The 12,547-nt window shown below is 39.3% G+C and overlaps 1 protein-coding gene across 2 annotated transcripts in view; it reads right to left on the minus strand.

Annotated features, from left to right (window-relative positions):
• The window catches only part of LOC127626753 (receptor tyrosine-protein kinase erbB-2-like), a 165,903-nt gene that overhangs the window by 113,686 nt on the left and 39,670 nt on the right, over positions 1-12,547 (minus strand). Inside the window, exons 1-2 of one of the 2 annotated variants that reach the window (XM_052102768.1) lie at positions 9,203-9,279; positions 2,184-2,335 (exon numbers count right to left, since the gene is read on the minus strand). In XM_052102768.1, coding sequence (XP_051958728.1) covers positions 2,184-2,335; positions 9,203-9,251 — 201 coding nt within the window. In that variant the 5' untranslated portion in view covers positions 9,252-9,279. Of the gene's footprint in view, positions 1-2,183; positions 2,336-9,202; positions 9,280-12,547 lie in introns of those variants that run through there. The other variant, XM_052102767.1, reaches the window with a different exon arrangement.

Consider the following 12,547-nt stretch of genomic DNA (forward strand, 5'->3'; position numbering starts at 1 on the left):
TCACAATCCCCTATCAATAGACATCCAGTTAGTGAACTGATTGAAGAGTCAGTTTGAAAGAGCACACAGATGAAATTGTGGCTGGAAAAATGTCAAGAAGCGTGCATGTACATTTTATAAGGATCTTCAAAAAAAGTTTAATTTCTAAAAAAGGAGTCACAGACAGAGCCTAATAAAGTGAGGTGTGAGATTTGTGGAGCTCTCTTTTCCATCGCCCATGGAGGCCGCACCGACATTGAATAGCATGTTCATATAAAACAGCATGTGGATACTGCTAAAAGTAAGTGTGCCACACCAAGTGAAGCAAAGTTAAAAATCTGACAAGGTGCACGCAAGTGAAAGACTTTTTGCTTATATAGCCATAGCTTTGCACATTCATGACCTGAGAAAAGGCTTGCAGGCCAGTCTGGAAGAATCATTCATACCCTCTGACATTATAAAGCAGTTGGATGCCCTGGTTGAAGCTGGTGACATGCGAACAGATGATTTCTTTTGTGCAGTCAGAAACTTTTCTTCAGCATCGTTGGATTACCTCCAAAATTGGAGCCGCTCACTGGAGAACACAGAAGAACTTGAGTTGGCCCTATTGAGAGACATCCCAGAGTGGAAAGACATTCAGAGCAGCCTCAAACACTTCTATTCCAGATTGATTGATAAAACCATGCTCTTTGAAAAGTGGGCTTGAGCAAAAAATGCTGTCACTCATCACATCACTGAGTGGAACATGGGCCATGTCTGAGAGATTGACAGATGTTTTTCAACGTCAGAGTCTTAGCCAAGGTCGTTGAGTTTGTTTTATGCCTGCTTGAGACATCTGCATTGGTGGAGCATGTGTTCTCATTAATGAACACAGGATGAACACCGGGTAAATCTGGACTCTTTTACATCTTAATTTTGGACTGGACTGCTCTGCATTTTACAACGAACTCTTGTTGTGCCGGCAAGTGCCAGCAAAAAGTACAAGGTGACAACAGATGCAGAGACACCCTCTACTTCGCATTGATCTGCGCCTAGGTAAGGATACGTCAATTTATTTTTTTGCTGGGAGGGGGTTGTCCTGTTTTCCACAAGCAGGAATCTGGTCACCCTACTTTTAGTCCACTTGTATTATATTGAAGAGTGCAGTGTGAATGTTCTTCAACTTCTCCTTTTGTGTTCCATGAAAGAAAGAATGTCATACGAGTTTGGAACAATATAACAGTGGGTAAATAAAAAATGTGTGTTCCCTTTACAAAAAGCTTCACTATGATGCAGCGTTGAAGAGCGCTTTGGGAACACGTCTCAGTTGTGACCAGCTGTGAATATGTATGCAACACGTCAATGAACATTGACTGGAATTTATAGCCTCTGCCGATGTAATCATTGGACGCACCTGGCTATAAATAGATGCGTCACCGGTGCATCATCAGATTTTTTGTCTTCAGAGCCATTCTGTGCTGTGTGCTATCACAAAGCTGTCAAACTTACTTTCCTCTGTGACAACCGAGGTAGGTATATAACTCTCTTGTGAGCACACTACACAACCGTAGGGGGTCCGGACAGCCACAGTGCGGCGGCGTGGGTATTCTCATTCCCAAAGCGATCTTCAGCGCAGCATCGTAGTGAAGCTTTTTGTAAAGGGAACGTCTCGGGTTACATATGTAACCCTTGTTCCCTGAAAAAAGCGAGGCTGCGCTTTTCTGCCGCACTGGGATGCCCCGGGACTGCTCTTCAGACTAAATATCTGATGATGCACCGGTGACGCATCTATTTATAGCCACTGCGCCAAGTGCGTCCAATGATTACATCGGCAGAGGCTATAAATTCCAGTCAATGTTCATTGACGTGTTGCATACATATTCACAGCTGGTAACAACTGAGACGTGTTCCCAAAGCGATCTTCAGTGCAGAATCTCGTTCCACTTTTTTCAGGGAACAAGGGTTACATGTAACCCGAGACGTTTCATAAATTATCCTTTTAATCCCTTTTTTATCTCAAAGTTAAGTGAGTTCATGACACACAAAATGTGTGAGGACTTTCTGATTTTTCTAAAACCTATGTTGTGAATAAAAAACATTTTTATGAAAAATGTCAAGAAATGCACAAAACATTCAAAACATTCAACATTCCAAATGTCTATATCGGCATTTAATTATACAGCACTACAGTGACACACACAAGCACATGAGTGACAGGCACTTACCTGCAGGAATGAGAGGTCTGGTGAGCCCTGCAGGTGTGTGATCTCCAGGTTACCATGAACCACCTGACAGCCCGTATACAGCAGCCGGAGCATCTCATAATGATTCTCAAGACTGGAGGGTAAAGCCAGCTTCATATCTGTCCCGAGACATACTGAAGAACAAAACACAAAGACACATAAACATGGCTATATACATTTATTTGGACTCATTTCTCTTTTTTATGATTATGCTTTTTAAGAAATTGTACCAGACCCAAACAACTTTCAAACTGCTTTTGTATAAAGCTAGAACAATGACTAACGTACAGTATTTGAATCAGAATTTTGTGGGGGAACATGGATGCCATGAAAAGATCGGACGTGTGAACGGTGAGTGCTGCGTATTTTGCTAGTTTTAATACTATTAATGTCATTAACCGGTGAGATTTGATACACTCTGTTCCATAAATGTTCTAGGAGGACAATATATCAAAGAATTAAAAATCCTCTGGGTCTGGAGACATTTAAAGACACTTACGTGCTCAAGCCAACAACCCCGAGAAGCAGGCCATGAGCCAGGGAGCCAATTTGGTTGTGGAAATGCGGGAAATTTGGCGAGAAATGTTGAACATGTCAGCACACCTGACGAAGGTCATTGCTAACTTGGAGGATCCTGCTGTAATATGTTGATCGATCACTGGAATGTCGAAAAACAAATCGATCATCAGGAGTCATCGGAAAGGGAATTATCTGCTAATCGTATGGTGACCAAAGTGGATTTGGAGTGTGTCTGGGAGAAGTTGGAGGACTAGGAGTACCGTAGCCAGCAGAATAACGGAAGTATTGTTGGAATTCCTAAGGCTGAAGATGGTCAGGATGTGGTGAAATTCCTGGATGGGCTCTTTCCGAGTCTGCTCGACATAACAGGCCATAAGCTGGAAATCGAGCAAGCTCACAGGGTTCAGCCTCGGTGATTCGCTGAGGAAGACAGGCCCCAATCAATTCTGGTCAAATATCTGAGATCATCCAATATAGATCTCGTGTTACGCAAGGCGAAGTAAAGGAATGGTTTCTTGGAAGAACCACAGCATTTTCTTGTTCCCAGACATTGCGAATTCAACAAGAGAGAAGGATGATCGATTCAAGGAATGCAAGAAACTCATATATCAACGGAAGGTCGCTTTTGCACTGCTGTTCCCGGCCAAATTGAGAATAAATGCTAAGGGTGGCTGTAAAATATTCACATGTCCCCAGCAAGCGATGTCCTTCATAAAGTCAATGGAGTAAGTTATTATGTGGTACTCACATTGCAGCCGAGTGGACAGACTCACTGAATATTCACTTGAATGTCCAAGGAAACTGAGCACCTTTTTCGTTTCTGTAAAGGGATTAATGGAAAGGAGGTGGCGAGAACTGGCTGGACAATATAAATAATAGTTTAATCATAAATTTAACCAAAAAGACAAACACACACACAAGTGTCAGACAGCTGTCCATAAATCTCTCTCTCGCAGTGCCCTCCTCGGTTGCCCTTTATCCCTCTCGGAGGCTTAATTAACCTGATTAGGGGCTGGGTGTGCAGCATCACGACCCAGCCCCGCTGCAGTTTGTTTTTGTGCTGGTCCTGCCTAGCAGCTGGAGTATGTTTTGTGAAGCAACACTCCTTCGGACATTTGTGTGTATGAATCTGCATGTTCTTTGTGTTTATGTCTCCTATTGGCTGGAGTTTGTTTTGTGGAGTATTTCTTACAAGTCATTGGAGTGATTAGGTAATTTGTTGCATTCATGTAGCAACTGAATAGGCCAGCTCACTGAACGTTCGTTTGACTGTCCAAGGACAGTTGTTTTTCCTAGTTCCGCCTAGTGACTGGAGTTTGTTTTGTGGAGGAACACACCTTCGGGTCAGTTCTGTGGATGAATCTACATGTTCATTGTGTTTATTCCACCTATTATCCATTATATCCACCTATAAAAAGAAGGTAGGTTATTGCTCTTCTTAAGCATAAGAAATACGATATAGTCTCAGTCCTTGAGCATAGTGAAGCAAAAGTGTTGAAGCCCCCTAAAACAAAATTGATGCTTCACAGGATGTGTAAAAATCTTGGTCTTACAGATATTTGGAGACTTTTGAACCCATCTGGTATAGACTATAATTTATTTTCATCAGTCCAGAAGATTTATTCTAGAATAACTTTTTTTTGTGTCTAATACATTCATTTAATCTTTTGTTGATTGCTCAATTGGAAACATTTTATTCTCAGATCACACCCTGGTGAGATTAGAGGTGTTGCCACATATGGAGAAATGGAAATCGCATAGTTGGTGCTTTAATGTATCCCTTTTGCAAAATCCTGAATTCCAACTAATGTTAAAAGCTGAAATCAATGTTTATATGGAGACCAACCTGTCCTCAGTATCCTCTGGGGGCATGGCTTAGGAGGTACTTAAGGCAGTTCTTAGGGGCCGGATCATGCTGTATGCCTCATTCACCAAAAAACCCAAAGCACAAGAACTTGTGGAGTTGGAAGGGAATATTAAAAGTGCTGAGGCACAGATGAAGCGCCGCATGTCGTCTGATGGTTTCAGAGAATTGACCCGATTGAAACAGATATAATAATATTTTGTCACGGAAGGTGGAGTTTTGGCTATTCAGGGCAAGACAGTTATACTTTGAGTTGGGGAACAAGGCAGGAAAACGTCTGGCAAGATACATAAAAAAGAGAGTCTTTTTCAACCATGCCCTCAGTGAAATCTGCTGGTGATTAAATATTTATCTCAGCCATTAATATTAATAATGCTTTAAAGAGTTCTATCTTGATATTTATAGTTAAATAACCACATCTTCGTCTACTGATGAGGATATTAGAAACTTTTGGGATCAATTAGAACTTCCTAAACCGAGGACAGAGAAAAACAATTCTCTTGATTCTGAGATAACCTTGCCTACAGGCAAGGCTCTGGGGCCAGATAGCTTTGCTGCTGAATTTTTTAGATCTTATGCTACAGAATTGGCTCCACTTTTGCTAGAAGTTTATACGGAATAATTAAAGAATGGAAAGCTTCCGGCAACCATGACAAAAGTCTGATTCTTAAAAAGCACAAAGATCCAAGCGAGTGTAAGAGTTAATGGCCAATTTCCCTTACCCAGCTAGAACTTAAAAAGTTGTCAAAGATTTTGGCGAACCGATTAAGTAAAGTTATGACATCTATTATACATATAGATCAGGTGGTGTTTATTCGGGGCTGTAGTTCTTCTGATAACATTAGGCATTTCATCAATATAATGTGGTCAGTGGCGAAGGATCAGACTCCGGTCGCTGCCCTCTCACTTGACACCGAAAAGGCATTTGATATGGTAGAATGGGATTATCTTTTTAAGATTTGGGATTATCATTTGGAGTTTGGAATACTTTTATTGTTTGGATTAAGTTACTTTATAGACACCCAGTAGTGGTGATACAAACGTATGGATTAATTTCAGATTATTTTACTCTGGATAGGGGCACCTGGCAGGGTTACCCTCTTACCCCCCTCTTTTTTACACATAAGTAAAAAAAAAAAAACATACATAATTAAACTAAACTTCACTCTCCACATCCCCTCCCAGAGAGTCCTCAAAAAACACTAAATAATTGCCCCATTTCTTAACAAACAAGTCCCAAAACCCCAGCCTTCTACTTGCCACCTCCTCGAAAGCTGCCACCCTGACCATCTCCAGACACCACTCCAAAAATGAGGGGCCCCATTCGATTTCCTTTCCTGCCAATCACAAGACTGGTCAGAACCCAATTTTTTACCGCCCCATCACCCAAAATACAAAGTAAAATTTGAGTGCCCAAAACAACACACATACAATTCTGAAAATTCAACCAATATTTTTGGATCTCAACACACCTCCAAAAAACTTGGGTTTTATCTCCATCTTCTGATTGGCATAGCCAGCAGGTGGGTGTGTCTTTAAGACCAAGCCTCTAGAGGGTACCAATAAAATCGATGTAAATTCTTGAATTGCATAAGGCACAACCTTGCATCTCTAGATGCAGACCTAGAATCCTAGCCCACTCTCCATCCTCGAATACCAAGTTTAAATCTTTCTCCCATAATCTCTTGATGGAAGTTGAAGCAACATCCCCCAGACTCTGAATTAGCAGGGAGTAATACACTGATCCTTCATGACCTTTTATAAAAGTAGTAATCACAACTTCCAGAATATCTGCTGCTTTAGGGGGTGGGGGGGTGGATGTATACTAAACCCAAAAATAGTAAGAGCAGGTGTCGCAGCAGTAAATAACTATAAAACTGAGATCTGTGGATCCCAAAATGTTGAACCATATTTTCAAAAGATCTCAACACTCTCATAAAGGTCACAGAGTGTAGTAACCCTACTCATAATCCACTCTGACCAGCAGAAAGGGGACTTATTAATACATAATTTGGGGTTAAGTCATAAACTTGAGGCAGTATTTAAATAAATGTCCACTTTTGTCCATACCGAGTGTAAATGCGAGGTAATGGGGTGTAACTTAACTTTTCTGATTTGTTTGATAGAAAGGCTTTGTAATGGTGAAATATTGGCAAGAAATTCCTGCTCAATACAAAACCATGGAGAGGGCTCTCTCAGGTGGAAGCGACCAATGAGCCAGATGTTTAAGACTGAACACATAATAATAAAAACAAATCCTGGGTAGGCCTATGCAGTTTACTGAAATGTAATCTCGGATGTTTACCATTTCAAATGAAGGAATTCGCTATGCTAACAAATTGCTTGAAATAAGAGATGGGGACATCTATAGGGAGTGACTGTAGCAGGTAGTTGAATTTTGGAATACAATACATTTTAATAACATTAACCTTGCCAGTCATACATGTACATATACAGATACATGTAATGAAGCCCACCTACCCATATTGCCTGAAAACCTATTTATTAAAGTGCCAAAAGTAACTAACTAAACCACAAAAATTAGCTGGAAATAAGTCCCGAAGGTGTGTTGCTCTACAAAATAAACTACAGCCACTAGGAGCAATTAAACTCCAGCCGATAGGCAGAATAAGCACAAAGAGTGTGTAGATTCATCCACAAAACCGTCCCGAAGGTGTGTTGTTCTACAAAATAAACTCCAGCCACTAGGAGCAATCAACAACAGATGAAATTAGGGATTTAGGTATAAAAAACTATTCTAGAGTAAATCTTATGGAGTGAAGAACATATATAGTCCCTACCAGATGGGTTCAAAAGTCTCCAAATGGGTCATTGACGAATAAGGTTTTTAAAAGTGTAAAAAAATATAATGGAGATATAACTAATTTTGAAACCATTTTTTAGTTTACCTAGGTGTTAACAATAAGATTATGTGGTTTGTACAATCAATTAACACTGCTTTTGTCATTTTTTTACAGGACTGACAAAATTTGTAACCAAAAAAAGTCATTCGGTTTAACCATGAATATATTTAAAATTATTAATTTGCAGATAATTATTCATGAACAAACCTGATTAGACATTGATGTTGAGATAGTATATAGTGTGTAACATGGAAGAAATATCAAATAAAAATTTCACTGATCTTGTAAATGTAGTAATTTTATTGGACTACTCTAAACCCTCCAACATATTCAAGTAAAACATTGCACAGGGAAAGGAGAAAAGGGGAAATATAGAAAAAAACCCTTATCTGCTTTATATTTGTATTATTGTAGTTCCTTTAGTTATTAAAAACAATATTATTCAATTTAAATATTTACTATATTGGTTTTACCGAATGACCAAGGCCAGTTATACCGAATGACTATGTCTGCTGCCCTTGACATTATGCATATTTAAGACAATAAACAGACACAAATAGCTTCAAAAACACATTTTATTGTTAATATAATAGGCTATTAATGTAAAAAGTACTTCAAACATTAAAACATTTTATTGATATTGGAATGAACATATTTACACTCGTATTGCAAATTATATTAATTAAAACATTTAAGTATTTAATTGTGTTTAAATTGTTAAACGATGAGCTGCTAGGCTATATATTCATGAAAAAGAATGTCAAACATTAAGACATTTCATTGTTATTGGAACAAACACTACATACAACTCATATTATTAATTATATTTAAGTCATTAAAACATTGAATCATTTAATGGTTCTTGGAACAAGTGCTACAACGATGAGCTACTATGCATTCATGAAAGCCATCCAGTCTCTGGAGCATAATCTAGAGGACCGTGAATTTAGAGGTTCTGGCTCACTAATTGTTGCATGCAAGTCTTCTTTGAAGTAGAAGATTTTGTCAGGTTTGGCTGGCCAGATGAAGACATTTCTCTCCCCTGACTGCTGCATGCAGTTGACCTCAAGCTCATCTTCAATCACCTGGTTGCTAGGGTATTCAGGGTGGTTGCTAGGGTGTTGCTATGCAGTTGCTACGGTATTTGGGGTGATTGCTAGGGTATTGCTATGTGGTTTCTAGTGTACTCGGAGTGGTTGCTAGGTACTCTGCTTGGTTGCTAAGAAGTGGCTTGGCAGCTGTCAATGATGCTACTCAAAAGGCTGCTTGCCAGTATGAATATAAACCAACCCCAATGCCTCTATTACATTCGGATTTGAAGATATCCCTCTCTGTTTGGGTTGCTAGGGTGCTCTTATTGGTTGCTAGGGCGTGGCTTGATAGCTTCACAATGATCCTGAGAGACTGGTTGGTTGACTGAGTAAAAATGAGCCCACCTCCTTGTCTCTATGACAATGTGCTGCAAAGATATCCTTCTGGGCCTTTTATAATGGCAGTCTTTGTAAACGGTTGCTAGGGTGCTCTAAATGGTTGCTAGGGTGTGGCTTAATAGCTTCATGATGATCTTTAAAGACTGATTGATTGCCTGAGTAAAATTAGCCCACCCCCTTGTCTCTATGACACTGTGCTGCAGAGTCATATTAAATACAAAATCCCTATTCAATTTACCATAGTAGGATAAACATGCACAATCCAGGTTTTATGGACATTCCCTTCACCATAGTATGTCTATAAATAATCAAAACAAATGATACCTTTCTCTTCTTTTGGCGAGCAACTGTTCTTTTTTAACAGGATCAGCATTGATCCTTGCCCAGTAGTGAGCTGCTTTTTCTTTATTTGATAAAGGCATCTGCAAAGGTAAAATTCAGTCAAAATGATGTAATAATACACTATGCACATTTCCTATTAATAGAATGTTGTATTTATTTATTGCAAATATGTACAAATATGACCAACATACAGTGCTGTCATTCAATACAACCAGTAGGTCATTCGGTATAACCAAAATTTCGGTTTAACCGAATGACACTTTTGGTTAAACCGAATGACAAAATCTTCACTCAATGCTAACAGGCTGATATCTAGCTATCTAGCTAGTTAGTTAGCTAGCTATCTAGCAAAAGGACAATCAAACATTTTATATTTAGTACAAGTTTTTAAAATATTAAAACATTATCCATGTTTTATAGCGGTTGTACCGAATGACCTGATATTTCGGGACATGCGTATGAGCAAGTGAAAACATGAATTTTTATAATAGTTAAGAGAGAGTTACTTACTTTGCTTCACAACCGTGTGGTCATTTGCAGGTGTCTGAATGATGTCACATCCTGTCACATGATATTGAACACATGACTTGATCCAAAATGGTGCCTTTATATTGGTTTCTCCGAATGACATCAATGAAAATCATTTTTCCGGACATTCTTTCTCATAACAAAGCAATGACTTCTACACATAATTTGAATACCATTTTGCACAATGTTGATATATGATGTTATAAAATCATGCCAGAATAAAAATTATATAAATTTATTACATTTTAAGATATTTTAATCACAAATGAAATGGCTGTATTGGCCTTCGGACGGTTAAACCGAATGACATTTTGACACTTCAAAATCTTTAAAATACCTTTATATGTAGTAAAATATAATTAAAATCTTTTGGATTCAATAAAAGAGATCAAGTTGTACTACCTTACATACTTTGGATGTCATATCTTTGTTTTTTATTATTATTAAGGCCTTTGGACAAAAAAATGACCCGTCATGTCATTGACCCAAATATCTGTAAGACCAAGATTTTTACACATCCGGTGAAGCGTCACTGTTGCTTGCACACTTTTGCTTCACTATGATCAAGGACTGAGTCCATCAAAAGATTAAAGACCCCTCCCAATATTACATCATGAGGGGTGCCAGCATCTTGCAACATCCCTTCAAGATCTATAAACAAACCCTGATCATCAACGTTAGGTGCATAAATATTTGCCAAAATAAGACTTTGCCCCTGAATTTCAGCTAAAACTATAATGACTCTTCCTAATTTATATTTACTCTGTTTGAGGCATTTGAATTGTAGATGTTTACTTATCAGTGTAATGACTCCCCTACTCTTACTTGAACCAGCACTAAAAAAAACAAATGCCCACCACCCCATATGGTTCAAAATGTTTCAGATTCCTGCAGGGAAAGTTGCGTTTCTTGAAGATACACTATATCATATTTCTTACGCTTAAGAAGAGAAATAACCTTCCTTCTTTTTATGGGGTGCCCTAACTAATTCACATTTCACGTGGAGAGAGACAATCCACTTATATTAACATTTGAGATTTTGACATAAAAGAAAAAATAGATTGTGTGTCAAAAACAGGATTATAAAGACCACATTACAACATTAATGCAACAGTCAAACCCTGAACATTCTCCAGATCCAAACAAACAGAAAAAAGAAAAACGTGCGCATTAACCCCGCGCATGACAGCGCCAACTGGCGTCCATCCCTCTAAACTCAAACAGTCCATGTACAACTTTGCCGTCGGATTTCTCAAGTCCGGTGATTCTATACATATTTTTGGAGACAGAATTACACAACAAAAGATAATCTAAAAAACAAACTCCTGCCAATAGGCAGAATAAACACAAAGAGCTTGTAACTTCATCCATAAAACTGTCCGAAAGGTGTATTATTCTACAAAATAAATTCCAGCCACTAGGCGGCACCAGCTTAAAAAAAAAACATGCAGGTTCCTCAAACTGTCAGGCATTTGTTCAGTGAGCCAACCCATTTGGTTGCAACATGAGTGTAAGCAAATAACTTACTCAATCCAATGACTTTGCCAGAAAAACTCTACAAAATAAACTCAATAAACTCAGAGTGTGTAGATTCATCCACAAAACCATCCGTAAGGTGTGATGCTCTACAAAATAAACTCCAGCCACTAGGCGGAGCACAAAAAGAGTGCATAGAATCTTCAAACAGTCAAGCAAATGTTCAGTGAGCCAGTCTACCCGGCTGCAACGTAAGCACCACAACACAACCCACTCACTCACTCTACTGACTTTATGAATGACATCGCTTGTTGTGGGCATGTGAATGTTTTACGGCCAGAAAAACTCCACAAAATAAACTCAAGCTGATAGGCGGAATAAGCACAAAGAGTGTGTAGATTCATCCACAAAACTGTCCGTAAGGTGTGATGCTCTACAAAATAAACTCCAGCCACTAGGCGGAGCACAAAAAGAGTGCATAGAATCTTCAAACAGTCAAGCGAATGTTCAGTGAGCCAGTCTACCCGGCTGCAACATAAGCACCACAACACAACCCACTCACTCACTCTACTGACTTTATGAATGACATCGCTTGTTGTGAGCATGTGAATGTTTTACGGCCATCCTTAGCATCTATTCTCAGTTTGGCCGGGAATATCAGTGCAAAAGCGACCTTCCGTTGATGTAAAAGTTTCTTGCATTCCTTAAATCGATCACGTTTCTCTCGTTGAGTTCGCAATGTCTGGGAACAAGAAAATGCTGTGGTTCTTCCAAGAAAGCCTTCCTTTAATCCTTGCCTCACGTAACACAAGATCTTAATCAAATGATCTCAGAAATTTGGCAAGAATTGATCAGGCCTGTCTCCATCAGCAGATCGCCGAGCCAGAACCCTGTGAGCTCACTCAATTTCCAGCTTATGGGGTGCTATGTCAAGCAGACTCGGAAAGGAGCCCGTCCAGGAATTCCACCATATTCTGTCCCTCCACTCCCTCCGGGACTCCACAATACAGACGTTATTCTGATGGTTATTTCACTTCCATGGCAGTGATTGATAGACGTATCACAGCAAGATCCTCCAAGTCAGCAACGACCTTCATCAGCATTGCCGACATGGTCAACATCTCTCGCTGCATTTCCCGCAACTCTCAGACCAAATTGACTCCCTGGTCCGCGGCACTCTCAGGGGTGTCAGCCTGAGCATGAAAGTGTCTTTTAATTTCTTATTTTTGAATTCTTTGACATATTGTCCCCCTAGAACCATTATGGAACAGAGAGTATCGAATCGCACCGGTTTATGTCATTAAAAGGTATTAAAACTAGCAA

The sequence above is a fragment of the Xyrauchen texanus genome, chromosome 33, assembly GCF_025860055.1.
Source record: "Xyrauchen texanus isolate HMW12.3.18 chromosome 33, RBS_HiC_50CHRs, whole genome shotgun sequence".
Taxonomy (NCBI): Eukaryota; Metazoa; Chordata; class Actinopteri; order Cypriniformes; family Catostomidae; genus Xyrauchen; species Xyrauchen texanus.